This window comes from Xyrauchen texanus, chromosome 25, assembly GCF_025860055.1.
Source record: "Xyrauchen texanus isolate HMW12.3.18 chromosome 25, RBS_HiC_50CHRs, whole genome shotgun sequence".
Classification (NCBI taxonomy): Eukaryota; Metazoa; Chordata; class Actinopteri; order Cypriniformes; family Catostomidae; genus Xyrauchen; species Xyrauchen texanus.
This window is the reverse complement of record NC_068300.1, coordinates 10,088,165-10,104,209: the sequence shown is the minus strand read 5'-3', so window position 1 is coordinate 10,104,209 and position 16,045 is coordinate 10,088,165. Positions and strand designations below refer to the sequence as shown.

Here is a 16,045-nt window from a genome sequence, read left to right as displayed (position 1 = left end):
ACAATCCAAAACCCAAAATGATACTTTTTAAACATTTTATTTTATCATCATCATTATTGTTATATTTATTATTATTTTGTCAAATACAGTGCTGCACAAAAGAGCATCACAGTAGTAATGAAAGCAGTGATGAATCTCATGTTTGAGATTTTGAAGTTTTTGCGAATCTTCTTTTCTCACCTCCAGAAAAGCAGTTTGCTATAAGTGCTAATGTGCTTATTTAAATATATTAATATATGGTCTGCATGTTCTACGTGCTTCACAGTGAATAAAATGCTCTTTGACATTATACACACACACAGAGCAAACATAGGGGCAGTGGTGGCTCAGTGGTTGAGGCTCAGGGTTACTGACCAGAAGGTTGGGGGTTCAAGCCCCAGCACCACCAAGATGCCACTGTTGGGCCCTTGAGCAAGGCCCTTAACCCTATCTGCTCCAGGGGTATCATGGCTGACCCTGCACTCTGACCCCAGCTTAGATGGGATATGTGAAAACTAATAAGTTTCACTGTATATGTGCAAAAAAACTGTGTGTATAATGTGTGACCAAAATAAAGGATTCTATGTGGTTGATGATGTGGGTTGTGTTTTAGTGGCTTCTCACATTCACATACTGTTGCAGCTCATGCAGACAATATAAGCTATTTGTTTAATAAAATGTCCACATTTTGTGATTTAATCATCACACTAGGTCAAATCATGATTTTTATTTAATAGTTTTATTTATACATCAATTTCAACCCGAATATGTCAAATTCCGTGACATTTCACGCTTTACGGCTAATTGTGTTTTTATGACTGGATTTCGCAATTTCGTCCGTATTGTCTGCAACGTGGAAATCATAGGGCCCTACATGTTACCAGCCATGATTACATTTTAAAAAACTAAACAAGAACATCCACTTTCGATCATACATATTATATATATTTTTTCTCAAGTAAGACATTTGATATTAGGGCAAAGATATACTGCAAAAATCTTATTCGTGATAATATTTTTTTTAATATATTTTCCTCTACAAAAAATGATGGGCCAGTTTGAGTATTTCTGTTACTGCTGATCTCCTGGGATTTTCACACACAACAGTCTCTAAATGTTGAGAATGGTGCTCAGAATGGTGCCAAAAACAAAAAACATCCAGTGAGGGGCAGTTCTGTGGACATAAACACCTTGTTGATGAGAGAGGTCAATAGAGAATGGCCAGACTGGTTTGAACTGACAAAGTCTACGGTAACTCAGATAACACCTCTGTACAATTTTAGTGAGAATATTATCATCTCTGAATGCTATAAACCTACACAATATCAGGCAGGTGGTTTTAATGTTGTGGCTGATCAGTGTAAATTAAGCCAGTTTTATAAGATGACTCCCAACCTAGGGCAAGAAGGTAACTTGTTCCAGCTGTCATCTGATTTTTTATATCATTTTCAATTTTTTTGTTTGTCATTTACTAAACCAAATTTTCCATGTAATTAAGTATTTTTACAATTAAGTTGAATAATGGCACATAAATATTGATAGACAAATTTCAGAATTAAAACAGAATTTCAGTCAAATCGATTCATCTGAAAGAAAAATCTTCTGTGAATTACATACCAATCAGACCTATTAATATATCCACATTTAGACATCACACAGGGAATCAACATCACCCGACTTTAGGGTTCTCCCACCTCCGAAATCCCAATTTAACCCCTGATTGTGGAATACATTTTAAAAGTAACTCCCCCCAGTCTGCTTATTGTTTTTTTTTTTGCATGCTGTTTTATTTTATTATAAAGCCATGCAGTATAAACAAAAGAGACACAGTTATTTAATTGCTGGGTTGTTTAAACCCCTGATTGTGTATCCGATTTGAGCTCGCCTTTAATGCGGCAATAAATCTCGAATGACTTTGAGTTATTGTTCTGAATTAATATTAGAAACAGCTAATTTCCTTCCCCTGATTACGACGAAAGAATCCAGGGCCCCTAATGTGAATCTATGACATTGAGCCACGCTACCCCCAAAAACCATTTCAAATGTTCCACCGCCACACGTGCCCATCCATTGATGGGGTCATTTCAAGTTTCGCCATTAACCTCAAAGGCTAAATGACTCGATTGTGAGTTACCGCGGCCGTGGTGCACTTCCATTTGACGAGACACTTCAGAGGCGCACTCTCAATTTTAATTAAGAAACACAAATGACCGTAATATCACGTTCATTGTGTCATATTGTTCAGCCTATCTTAAATCATCCTCAGGCTTCCATTTAAGGGAAGTTGGTATTCCGAAGCATAATGGCTCGACGGAGGGAATCAGGGATCCATCGGTGAGGCAAGGCGCTAAATAATTTATGTCTTTAATCTGTGCAGTGAGGTGTGAGCTCTATGGCTGTAATTATAAATGCAAGGAGGAGGAATTATTGCAGAACTCTTTAACTGCATTAGGAGTCATCTGGTGAGCAATCGTGATTGCCTGCTCATTTCCAACAATGGAGGGCATGCTGGTGTCAGGATGCCCGAATCGCCAGGTGCTTTCTCCCATTTACAATCAAATGTCAGTTTCCGGTTATAAAACAGATACGATGGGGAGTGGTAATTGGTAGCTTGATTGCTGTAAAAAGAAGGAAATAACATAAAATGTTGCAAGTTCAGAGGGTTCATTGTCTTTGACAATTTTGGAACAGAAACTGCAGGAAGATGTTACGTAGCACAGGTGCATCATATGCAATATTTAATATCAAGGTGACGATACAGGCAAGTATCAACCGACCCTGATGATGACTGGGGCTAGTTGTCACACAGGGAAGGGCTATGTCTCAGTAACTGTTAGGTTTCAATTCAAAAGTCCAATTACATAAATGTTTTTTCTCTTGCAGTGATTTTGAATTTTGGTTTAAAACGCCTAGTTTGAAGCCATCTTAAATTAGAATAATTTTGTGATTCTACCTTCCAAACTATAATTGTAATATCATCATAGTGAACACAAAATCACGTTAATAAAGACAAAGGTGTTAGATAAGACCATCAAGGGGAAACAATACATTAAAAAAAGCATTTTTTTATGTTACATTCCTGATTTTCTGTTTCATTAATTGATTTGTTTCAAAACCTGAAAAAGCCTGTAATATAGTGGTAGGTTCAACTGTGACAACATGCCCCACTATTGGTTCAACGTGTGGTAAATTAACTGAATATTTTCCCCTAGGCAATAAGGATGGAAATGTAAAAAACATTTTAAGTCAAAACTTTAAGGTTTGAGCCTACACAAAGATTGACTGAAACAAACAAACAAACAAAAAATCTAGAGAAATATTTAACAGGAACACAATATAGTATTATAGTATAAAATCATGTACAAGAATATTTATAAATTATTATTGTTATAAAATTTCTTTGTTCCATTCTAACAAAAAAAAATAAAAAAGAATTTCAAAATGTGTCATGCATGGAATTCTGAGAACACGCAATTATTGTTTTTTACCGTAATTTTAACAATAATTTTCCATAAAAACTCTTGCTAAACATAATATACATTTTTACCATTAATTATATGGGAAAATCATATTTTTTACATATAAATTAATACATTTTTACAACATCTTACTCTAAAACTACATGTAATGTCTTTTTAAATATATAAAAAAATGTTTATGTGGATTTTAAGGTAACTACTCGTTAACCAATTTATGTTCTTTTATTGTAGAATATTTACAGTCTTTTACCGTTAAAATTATGGACATTGTTTACAGTGTAGGAATAATAGATTTGAAGTGAAGACTTGTAGACAGTAAGAAAATGTTAATGCTTTATTTGTTTGGTATAAAAGGTGCAGTGTTCTTTTGTCTCACTATGTATTTTCCCCCCAATGAGAATTTTTTTCTGCAATGCTAAATATACATTAATGTGAGACATCCTTGTGCCAAACCTGTCCAAATCTGTAAGCCCACACACTAAATCTGCGCCTAAACATGTGATTAAAGTTTTATTAAAGTGCATCTCTGTTCTATTGTTGCGACACAAACATTTTACAGAGCAAATATACTGTACATTTCAGTAAATGTTTTTAATGTGTGTCTGGCTACCAGTTTGAGCACTTGTGTGTTTACACAAATGCATTATCAGATCTGCAAATTACAGTTAAAATGCATTGATCAATTTGTTGTTAAAAGTAATACAGTTTAAACTTGCCATATTATACAAATAAATAGTAGTCATAGCCAGAGCTATTGCATGCAAACATCAGCATTTATGTCTCAAGCAGTAATACAATTCATTACTGGTGGTGCATTTGAACAGGGTGCAAAGAATTACGTCAATGTATTCTTAATCTTTTTATGATTATTTATTTTCTAGCAGTACACTTCATTCTAACCTGGCCAGTGTGTCCATTTAGTCCTCAGTATGATGAAATGTGTATTCTGAAGTTGAAGTTTAAGCATTCTACGTAATGCTACTTGAAACATTATGGATAAAAAAAGAAAGAAAAATGAAAATTGAACTGTGTTTTATAAAAGCAGAGCAATTACAGTCATTTACCAACAAGATAACTACAAGTAGTAAAAATCAACAAAACTACTCTTTGTCCATTTCAACAAACTGTGAATGATTCTCAGGGGATTTGCTGTGAGTTTTACTCAAGTGAAGTTTGACTGCGTGGTTGCTGGCAAATGTCCTACTGCAAAGCTTGCATTTGAACTTTGAGTCAGTTTCATCCTCTGTGATCTGCAAATCTGTTGGTCGGACATTGAGTGCCTTTGAAAGTTCGGGCTCTGTTACTTTAGTTGGGTGTTCTATGGGTAGTTTGTTCATGTCCTTGATCTGGAAACCGAGGTGGTTCTCAAGGTGGGATATAAACGAAGAGGGTGTTCTGAATTGTGACGCACAGTCATTGCAGTAGAAGACCGGATGGCCGGTATCCATGTTCTTCAAAAATTTGGTCCCTCCTGTTTTCCTAAGTTGGTATTTTACATTGGCCAGCCAGTGGCTAATGGTAGTCATGGAAAGCCCCGTGAACTTCGAGATGTGCATCCTCTCCTGAGGACCAAGATCTGAGAGGAGATACTTGCCCTCAGATGTCTGAAAAAGGCTGGAGGCAAACTGGGCTTGAAGAATAAGAAGATGCTGGGGGTTCCAGTTAGACTGTCGGCCCTTACGCTTGTGGGCTGAGTACATATCATTGGAGACATCTTCGAAACGTCGCACATCAGTCTCCAACTTTATGGCAGGCACTCTTGTTGGCACTGGTGGCTTTGGGGTTGTGGCTTTTGGAAGAACCTTCACCATATCAGCAATGTCAGAGAGTGCATGTTTCTGGGGCATTGGAGTTGAGGACTGCAACGAAAGGGGTGAGTTTAGTTTGTTGTGTTTGTATTTTGTCAAGTCTATTGGCTGGTCATCATTTGTGTACATGAAGCTATTGCTGGCCCTGATGGCGGCGGCAGCAGTTGAGAGGGCCACTATTGGTTTCTCTAAACCTCTACTGAGTTCAGAAAATATGGATTGTGTGTGATGCGAGAGAATGCTTTCTGGCCTCGGCTTGTTTGCTTTACCCAAATGATTGTTCAAGACAGACTGAAGTGCGCTTAAAGGGTTTATGCTAAGGACTTCCTGGGAGTCACTGAAATGTTCTGAGGAACTACTGTGCCTGTTGCTGACATGGGGGCTAGGTGAAGTGTTCCCTCTGTCAGAGAAAGCTGGGCTCAACTTCCCTTTGATTGTGTCATTCTCTTCACTAACACAGTCAGCATCTAGCTTTGAAGAGGAGGAGGAATCATCCTGACAATCACTGTCATCATTCTCCACCAGATCAAACCTACTGCTCTGGCTCTCTTTGCCTGCAGATTCATCACTCCTCTCCTTTTTGATGTCCGAATTGTGGAAACTTTCAAGTCCTCTAAGTCCCTGAAAGAACTTCCTCTTAGGAGCGATGGATCTGTGCTTGTGGTTGAGACTCTGCTTGAGTTGGATGTGAGGAGATGTGTAAACCGAGGCAGTCTTGATTACATCTGATAGCTGGTATGCCGCATGAATGCTGGGGTAAGCGCTCCAACTGGGGGTTCCTGTTTGAGCTTTATTGATTGCCGAAGCCACCGTATTTGCTAAAGATTTCAGAATGTCACCCCCTCCGTTGGACCCTTGCTCAAGGTCCTCTTCTCGCAAGTATGGATACTTGAAATTAGTGTCAGTAGACTTCTTATCCTCATCATCTTGCTTGTCCTCCTTGTCTCCATTTTTCTCAGCTTTGTCTGGTGACATTTCCCTTGGAGTGGTCCTCTCACAGTCACCTGATGCTGTGCTCTTTGGAGAAACCTTGTCTTCTTCAAGGTCATTCACTGTTGGTTCAGCGAGTGTCTGCATTTTCTCTATTGCTAGAGGGTCGAGGGCTAGATGCTTGCCTTTCTTGGAAGCCGAATTTGTCACTTTAATGAAATGGCCAGTGACCATCATGTGAGTGGTAAGCTGTTGAAGCGTATCATGCGAACTTCCACACTCCATGCACTTCAGAATCTGAGACTTGCATGTTTCAAACTGCCATGTGTAACTAGCACCATTCTGATAGCCATACCGGTTGTTGGGAACATTTGTGAGGCCAGATAATCTTTGTGCCTCATTGTAACCTGACACCCCTGTTGTGGAATCAGGCGAACAAGGCCTTGTGGCTTCAAATGCACGTTTTTTTGCTGGTGGGACTAATTTTGGAGTGATTACCGGGATAGGTTCTTTTAAAGGCACTTTCTGGTAATGCTTTGTTTTGATCATGTGGACGCTTAGGTCTTGTAGAGAATAAAAAGAGTGGCCACAGAACATGCACTTGAGAACTTTTTGTGCATCTTCCTTGCCTTCCATGTCTTGAAGGTTCCTCTTGCGGTTCTTGGATGATGAAGTGGAGGCAATGCTTTGCCTGCTGTGGTTGTCATCCTGGTAGTGGCCACTCTTGTTCATGTGCACCGTCAACTCCACCAGTGTGTCGTAAGCTGCACTGCAGTCTTTGCAGCGGAACCGACTGGCTCCGGTAAAGACCGCACCACATGCTTTGCTGCTTTGTCTGTACAGGTGGACAGAGCTGAATAGATTAGGCTTTGACACAGGTTTTGGGGACAATGTTTGCTGCAGGGTTTTTGAGAGTGCATCCTGGTGCCAGTCAAACTCACTCTTGGTGCTCCCGTTGGAACTGTCGCAGTTCGTTTTGCTGCCAGTGTTGCCAACCTTCAAATCTAGTCCAATTTTTGACCAGTAGGAGTCTGAAAGGAAGTTGGAATAGGCAGCCCGCATTTTATCCAGGCTACTGTGCATGTCATCCTTCAGTTTTGGGCCATGGCTCTCTGTGTCCTTCTGACTTCCTGGTGGTGAGGTTTTAAAGTCAGACAGTCTGTCACTGCCATCACTCAGCCGGGATTCCAACTCGACCTCCTGGTTGGAGAGGACACTGACTGGAGAGTTCTGGAAGCTGTAGCTGCTTTTGTTGTCTGTCTCTTTGTCTTCTTTGTCCTTGGAAGCGGGCCTCTCAGAGTTCTCCTCCTCTGTCTGCAATTCATTGTCACCCTCTTCCCCTGTGATCGAATCTTGGCCACCAGCATCCTCATCCGGATCATATACTGAAACACAGAACAGAAAGAGAATATTTCTAATTTGTATAAACTTTAACCACACTTGAACACCACTTGATACTATATGTGAGAGCCAGGGAGACTTTAAAATAAAGACAGGCGAATACAAGAATGAAATTCATCTCATTTATTACTGTAAATCATTGTGTAGTCATTCCTCACAGAAGCTTGTGTCCCCACAATCTTCTCTTGGTAATAGTGGGCAATTTAGCAGTATATATGATATATAACAAACCACTGGTTTAGTTTTCCTATGGTTTCATCTGTTGCATGGGAGCAGAGTAACAAAATGTGATTGATTTTATCAAGGCGATACATGCACATGACAAGACCTATACAGTTTAGTCTATTTACATGCCATCTGAATTATACAAAACTGAAGATGGTGAGGTTGATAAGATTTTTAACATTTATCAGTTTGTGGGTTTGCAATGTCTGAAAAGTTCTCATTTACTGTCAATCATTCTCACTCAAAAGGAGGCGAAAACATCTTCACTAGATTTAGATACTGCAGCATAAATTTATTTCAGTTAGAAGAGCTGAATACAACCCTATTTTTGATCCCTCAATATTTGTTGCTTACAAATTAAGCACTATTGACTAGTTTAAGAATCATTTGCTAAATCTTTCATCACTTCTTAAACCTTACTAAATTATTCAATTATATCAGTCATTGCAGTTAGGAAAAATCAAGATTAACTATATTTTATAACCACATATTTGGATGGCACTTTGAATTTCAAGAGCTGTTACGGGCAGATGTGCTCAGTTAAATATACATAGGACCTAACAGCCCAGGCCAGGCACTTCCCTTTTATGTGGTTAATATTTCTTTTTCAGCTAGTGATGCTCAATGAGGGGAACTCATGAATTTGAAGACTAAAAGTGCTGCACTATGTAGCCCTCGCAATGTCCTGTGTCTTCAGATTCTGAAAATAAGAATATTTATCAATATTTCAGAGGCGCCTTAAGAGTAAGCCTGGAGGTGAACTCCTTTCAACAAATGGATAAAGATGGAGCTGGGATTTAGCCTCTCCAAACAAGCACAGGGAATGGGGTCCCTTGAACAAGGGGCCCATCGTGCACATACAAAAGCTTCCGGAGGTGCCACGACCTTGATCTTCTGCAATGAAGCTCTTTCAAATGACTGACTACGATGGTTGATTGCATCCTGGAATGTGCTTATACACAAGCAGTGTCGGAGGAGAGAATCATGTTTTATGTATTGAAATGTGTATATATAGTTTTGACATAAAAGGAGTGAGATGCCTTCTCGGTGGTGTCTTGAATGTTTGTGATCACTCAACCAGTCAAGTGCCGTTATGACAGACAGCCATGCAGTCTTTGCTTAGCTTTGGATTATTTACATGTTGTGAGAGATAAATGAATCTAAAATATCAGTAACTTCAGAAGCTAAATTGCATAAGATATTAAGAGTTTTTTAGGAAATATATCTTGAATTACTGCAAAGTTGATTGTTTATTGCACTAAGTAATTAAAACTTTGTGAGCCTTATGTTTAAAACATGAAAAACAACTATATGCCCATGGGGTAAGAAAAATAAACTTAATTCAGCATATATTCTTAGAAAGCAAGTCTTAAAATCTTCATCCAAAAACAGAATCTTTATTGTTAGGTTAACTATCTGCTGTGTAAAATATTGAGATGGGAATTAACCTTCTTCCCGATTCTGTTAAACAATCCTGGGTTTGTTAGAGAAATTGTTAAGTCATGGTGCAATGCAATATTTCATTGACTGGCATGTTTCTGCATATCTCTGTTTACGAAATGTTTACGATAGATGTTGATGATGTTCCATGAGAGTATTTACAGTCTAAACAGGCAAAGTTACCATGACACCATACACCTGGAGGTATCAATCGAGTGTTATTTGTACTGCGGATGAAAGACAGACAGCTAAATGAGAACTGCATTAGTCAACCACAATTTTAGTGAACCTGTAATAATCTTTACCATAATAAAAATTAGGACGAGTCTAAGGAGTGTCTCTTTCAAAGCAATTAAAATGTTTTAATGCATGATGTTTTACTTTGACATTCTGTTGGATCTGCTAAGCCTTATCTGCTAACTAAAAAAAAATGTAAAAAAAAATACATTTAAATACAAAATACTTTTGGACAATTTGTGAATTAAGGATTCTCTGGTAAACGAACAACTTTGTATCTCAAAAAGTCACCAATAAAAACATACTGTATTTATATATATATATATATATATATATATATATATATATATATATATATATATATATACACTCACACGATTGGCTGATTAGATAATCGCATGAATAAGTAGATGCACAGGTGTACCTAATAAAGGTACATTTATTTTGATTCATTTCAGTATATGAAATTATTAAATTGACTGTGATAATTCATTTATTCTATTTTATTCTGGATATCAGGGTGACATTTCTTCATACACAGTCACTGTTCCCAAGACTCTCATTTCTCCATTCTCCTCCAAGCGTCTGGGAAAGGCATTAATACAACCAAAGGCACATGTTCACTTTCCAGGCCCACATCTCTCCAAAATCCCTTCATGAATGGTAACATTTCCCCATCCTTACCCATTTGTAACAGGGAGCTTGTGTTAGCCAGCTTGGTGATCCCTGCCAAGCAGCAGGCTTTCAGAGTGCAAGATCAAACTCAAGGACACCACTCCTCTAGACATGAAATACACCAGTCCTTCCTGCAGTACTGTATAATCTACTACAGTTGAGCATTAGGACACAGCCACACGAGCAGGGCAACTACAGTCAACCCAACCCCAAACACACACACTCTTTTATTGATGTTTCAGCCAATAGAACAACCAAACCATGACTTGATGTGAACGTGGGCCATTTGTATTAATTTCAGTAATATTCAATACAAATTATTTTGATTTGGTCTTAGTAGTGTACGCATGGATGCTTTTTTGTAATTGTGCATATACAGTAGGGCTGGGTGTTAAAGTCAGCTGTTTTCATTATATTTACCTACATCCCTCCTTTTCTTTAAAAGCAAAAAGCTAGGTTACAGTGAGGCACTTACAATGGAAGTGAATGGGGCCAGTTTTTGGAAGGTATAATGGCAGAAATGTGAAGCTTATAAAGAACTTACATTAATTTCTCTGTTAAAACTTCTGTATAATCTCAACTGTAAAATCACAGTTTTGATGCAAAATAGTACAAATGGATATATATTTATACAGAAAAGTTTTTTTTTTTTTGTGATAATCAACATTATGCCACAAATGCTGTTAATTCATCTTAACTTGTATTGAACCTGTAATATTCATTCAATCTCAAGAACATAAGAACAGTTAGCAGCCTCATTCGCTGTGGGCACACACACTGTTGTTGGGCACTCTTTGCTATGTCACAGCAATGAAAATGGCCGTTGGGCCAACTAGGCTTAAAAAAATAAGGTGCTAGCATGCCTGTGCTGGGATTTAGCATGTCATAAACCTCTGTAAACCCTCCAATCTGTGTCACAACAAATTTATATCTTCAGACAGGGATATTCAAAGGTCAAAAAACCGAAGGTGTCCATCATAAATCAGCCTCTAAGTGTTTATAACATTAATCCGTTGAGAAAGACTCCTGGCATAACATACAGACAGCTGGATTTCAAAGAGCTGCCTGATTTCAAGCCAAAACGCTGCTGAACAGCACAGAGAAATGCATGCATTAAACGCGTGCATTAAATCTGATTTAAATATACAGAAGCTGTATTATAATTTTTCCCTTAAAAGTCAGTTCTTGTTGCTATAAATGTGATCAAAGGCTTGGAACAAAAGCTTTTTTAATTGTAAAAGAGAGCGATGTATTTCCATTATTTTTGCACACTGGTGTCAGAAGTTTTGATGAACTGTATTCTAAACCTAAACTGTAATGAGCTAATGATTTTGCACTTTGACGGATCAAAGTGAGTGTAATCTGTATCATTTCCTCTGGCACCATCATTTTAATGTACTCATGTAAAAATGTGCTGGCTTTCAAATTTCATGCACCTAAATGAAGTTATGCAGTACTTTTTATGCAATTTAAAGAAGACAGTTGAAAGAGTACGATATTAAAAAAAAAGAGATTGGAAAAAGTTGAGCGTTACAAAAAAGCATTTAAAATGTAATATGCATGTGGAATTTAATACAGTACTTCAAAATGAGGGTCTATCAAAAGTCTGTTCATCTCTTGTTGGAACCAGCCTTTCAAATAAACCCTGAAAAACAGTAATGACATGGGCAACATATCACAATGTCTTTTCATTGTCTCTTTGTCTCAAACCTGCATCATCCATGCAAGCATCATGGCTTTACCTTGTCTAGAGCAGTGGAACTGGTGGGCTGCAATCGTGAATAGTTAAGTGACCAAAATAAGTAGGCTTATGGGTATATGCAAGCCAAATTAGACAGATTGCATAACACATACTAGTGTATTTTTGTTTACATTTGAATGACAAACTATTTCAGTACTATATACTGTGTTGCCACTTCATGTACAGTGTAACATGTGGCTCCTGAAGCAAAACCAGTTGAGAACAACTGCTCTAGATCAGTGGTTCTTAAAGCGTGGGGCGGTATTGTAAGGGGGTTGGGGGGTTGTGGAAGACTGCTTCATTCTCAAATATATTTCACTTACACACGTAATTCTTTTGGACAATACAAGCAAAAACCAATGATGGCAATTTCTTTTCCTCCTTAATAATGCCAAAATACTTGTAAAACATCCAAAAATAGAATAAATAATATGTGATCCTGCTTCAGGAGCAATGTTAATATTTAATAGCTCACACAAATATTTACATTTCTGACATCTTTTACTTGCCCTTGTAGTTCAAAACCAGTATGACTTTTTCATCCGTGAAACACAAGAATGATGGATCATGATTCTGACTGTCACGCTCCAAAAGCACATAAAGCACCATAAAAGTCTTCCATATTACTCGTGTGTGGAAGACTTTATTTAAATTCTTCAGAAGACATGCAGTAGTGCTGCGTAAGGAACAGGCTGAAATTTAAGTGTTAAAGATGACTCTCTTCTGCAGAACATAAAACAAAGATTTTTGAAAGAATATCTCAGCTCGGCAGGTCAATACAATGCACATGAATTGTGACCAAACATTTGAGGCTCCAAAAAGCACATAAAGGCAGAATAAAAGTAATCCATAAGACTCCAGTGGTTTAATTCATATCTTCTGCAGCGATCCATTCAGTTTTGGGGGAGAACAGCCCAAAATATAACACCTTTTTCACAGTACATTTACATTTATGCATTTGGCAGACATTTTATCCAAAGCGACTTACAGTGCACTTATTACAGGGACAATCCCCCTGGAGCAACCTGGAATTAAGTGCCTTGCTCAAGGACACTATGGTGGTGGCTGTGGGGTTCGAACCAACAACCTTCTGAGGTTTACCAGTGTTATAGACACAATCATAATTTCAAACTCGATTACACTTCCTAGTGCTTGACGTATGCCCAAAGTGCTATGTGGCACTAGGAAGTGTAATGAAGCTTGAAATCATGATCGCCAAAGAGCTGATGTCCAGATTTATTGTGAAAAGTTAAATTTTGGTCGGTTCTCACCCAAAACCGATTAGATCGCTTCAGAAGACCTGGATTTAAACACTGGAGTGTTATGGATTACTTTTATGCTGTCTTTATGTGCTTTTTGGAGATTCACAGTTTTAGTCTCCATTCACTTGCATTGTATGGACCAACAGAGTTGATATAGTCTTAAAAAAAATCTTTGTTCGTGTTCAGCAGAAAAAAGTAAGTCATACACATCTGGGATTGCGTGAGGGTGTGTAAATAATGGGAGAATTTTTGTTTTTTAATTTTAGGGTGAACTATCCTTTTAATCTACCTCTTTACCCATTCAAATCTGGCGTGCTCGAAAACGTCTTTGTTTACATAAGCGCAGCACAGTGATTGCACCTGACGCAACATATCGGTATGTTTCCATACTGCTAGAAAACTGCCACTCTGGGGCATATTTTTAATATGTAAATAAAGTGTATTGTCTATCATTGCTTTCTGTACATAAGCAATAATATCATCTTAATATATGCACAGTTGGAAAGATGCCAGCTATATTTCTGAATGCCTAAATATACAAACAGTGTTGATTTATTACACTGTTGCTTACCCAGCCACAGTATTGCCACAATGAATGCATGCAATCACTATTTGAAGTCTGTTTGAAGTCTGAATTAAACATAATAATGTGACTAAACCACTGAATCCAGCAGAAACTTGTTAAGTGCTTATGACAGACGTCACTGCTTTCAGCTCACAGCGATTGGTTGGTGCATGGTGTTTTCAGCTTCTCATTTGCATAAAGTGGAGCATTTCTAAAGAAAAATCTAGCACTGTGTGCACAGGATGCACTATAGTGCTGGGTGAAAGTATAAACAAGGCTTAAAATGCTTAATGTATTTATGGAACAGTAAGTATACATAAAATATTGAAAAAAATATTTTGTCCTAGAGACTAAATGTTAATTCTGATTTTTTATTAAAAGCATAAGAATTATTTTTTTATTATTATTAGTATTACTTATTATTTACATTATTTTTCCCGAACATATGTTCTTTTGTTCCAAAGGGACGCATGACGAAAAAAATATTGAGAACCACTGCTCTAGATCATGACCGCTAACTGCTACACAATGGCTCAAACAGAATTACTTGGTTTTAAATATGCACAAATTGCTCTTGAAACTCAGTCTATTCGCTATACATGGCTAACAGTAATAATAACAGTTAAAAATGTGGTGTATGAGGCATTTGAATGTTCTCGGTGGACGTGTCCTTTTAACGTGCCACTGCAGTGTGCTAATCATCCCCTTTGAGATGTGTGAGCTTCTGTTGGGGGTAAATCTGTCAGTCAGCATTCAGTCAGGGGTGTGATTTGCATTAGTTCAGAGTGACTATGAACTAACATAACATTCAGGCGGTCCTTGTTGAAGAACTTTTCCTGTCACTCGCTAATTTTCCGTGCCACTTAATTGTTTTCAGCCTAGCACTGGCCTATTAGCATTCAAGAGCTAATGCTAATATTTCTATCAGCAATTCCTTGAATGTTTACCCCGTTGCAGCAGTGTTATTATTGTTAACAAAAACTGAAATTAAAATGAAATGAAAACATTTCAGTTACCTGAAATGAAAGTAAAAAATAATCTGAAAAAAAAAAAAAATAAAAACATTAAAAACGAAATGCTTTTACAAAACACAAAACTGCCACTAGATGGCGATAACATAAGATGATCATTAGAAATTTGATGTGGAGATAGCTGTTAAATCTTCAGCCCTTTGCGAATACGCGATAATGCTAGCATCACAGGCGACCCTGTAATTCCGAGGTGGTCTATGCCAATTTCGCAACAGATACATTTGCCAGCTTTTCCCACGTGGTCTTTAAGAGCTAATGCTAATATTTCTATCATCACTTCGTCAAACGTTTACCCTTGTTGCAGTAACATTTCTTTCATTGATTGGTTTGTGGGGTGGGGATGTATAAGAGACAGCTGCAACATCTCCAACCGTTTGCGAATATGCAAAAGGTAACGCTAGCATCGCAGGAGACCCTGTAATTCTGAGGCATTGTTGACAGGTCTGGCGGTCTATGCCACTTTCACCACCGATCTCCTTACAGTCTCAGGCTACAGTTTTTGCCGTGGCACGGATCGATAGCTCTTTTTACTTCTCATTGATTGTCTCGCAGCAGGAGAGACCTAAGCAGAGTCTGTTATGACATTTCTAGATTTCCCCCTGTCCTTGGAACAATCAATTACACGCGCATGGCAATCAAAACCTCTTTACAAAATGAACCAGCTCCGTGACATTTTCATCTCCCGGATTTATGCCACGTGTTAAAAAAGAGAGAGGCAGTGTGGGAGAGAGAGAGGCAAGATATTTCGTGTCCCATATGAAACGGCTGCACACACACACAGACACACGCACACTAACGAAGCAGGTCACGCGAGCGCCATAATCTCTACTGCAGTCAGCACTGCATAGGCACTCCTTTGTTGGACACACTGGTTTGGCTATTGATTTTTGTCATAAGCTATGACAGCCAAGATCACTGTGGGTTTACCTAACTGTGCCCTAAATAGAGTTCAAGAGTCTTGCGGTGTGCACAGAGACTTTGATAAATCGCATAAAACAGCAAGACATTCTCATTTAGCAGAGCCTGCCACTCCCAACACGTCTGCAGCGTTGCACAGGAAATATGGTAGACGCAAAAGCAATGTGCTGTAACTATTACCACAGCACAGTTTGCACTTCAAATGAGTAACGATAGAAACATTGTAAATCTTAACTTTATTCAGATTATTTTTTTCTCTCCATACAGTAGAAAAAGTGAATGATGACTGAGGCTAAAATTCTACCTAAAATTTATTTTTGTGTTCCACAGAATAAAGAAAGTCATACGGGTTTG

The 16,045-nt window shown here is 38.0% G+C and overlaps 1 protein-coding gene across 2 annotated transcripts in view; it reads right to left on the bottom strand.

The window, feature by feature from the left end:
- Positions 1–3,752: 3,752 nt before the first annotated feature.
- LOC127618381 (teashirt homolog 2-like) overlaps positions 3,753–16,045 on the bottom strand; it is a 71,754-nt gene continuing 59,461 nt past the window's right edge. For both annotated transcript variants that reach the window (XM_052090778.1, XM_052090779.1), the window contains exon 2: positions 3,753–7,581. In XM_052090778.1, the coding sequence (XP_051946738.1) occupies positions 4,559–7,581 (3,023 nt within the window). In that variant the 3' untranslated portion in view covers positions 3,753–4,558. The remainder of the gene's footprint in view (positions 7,582–16,045) is intronic.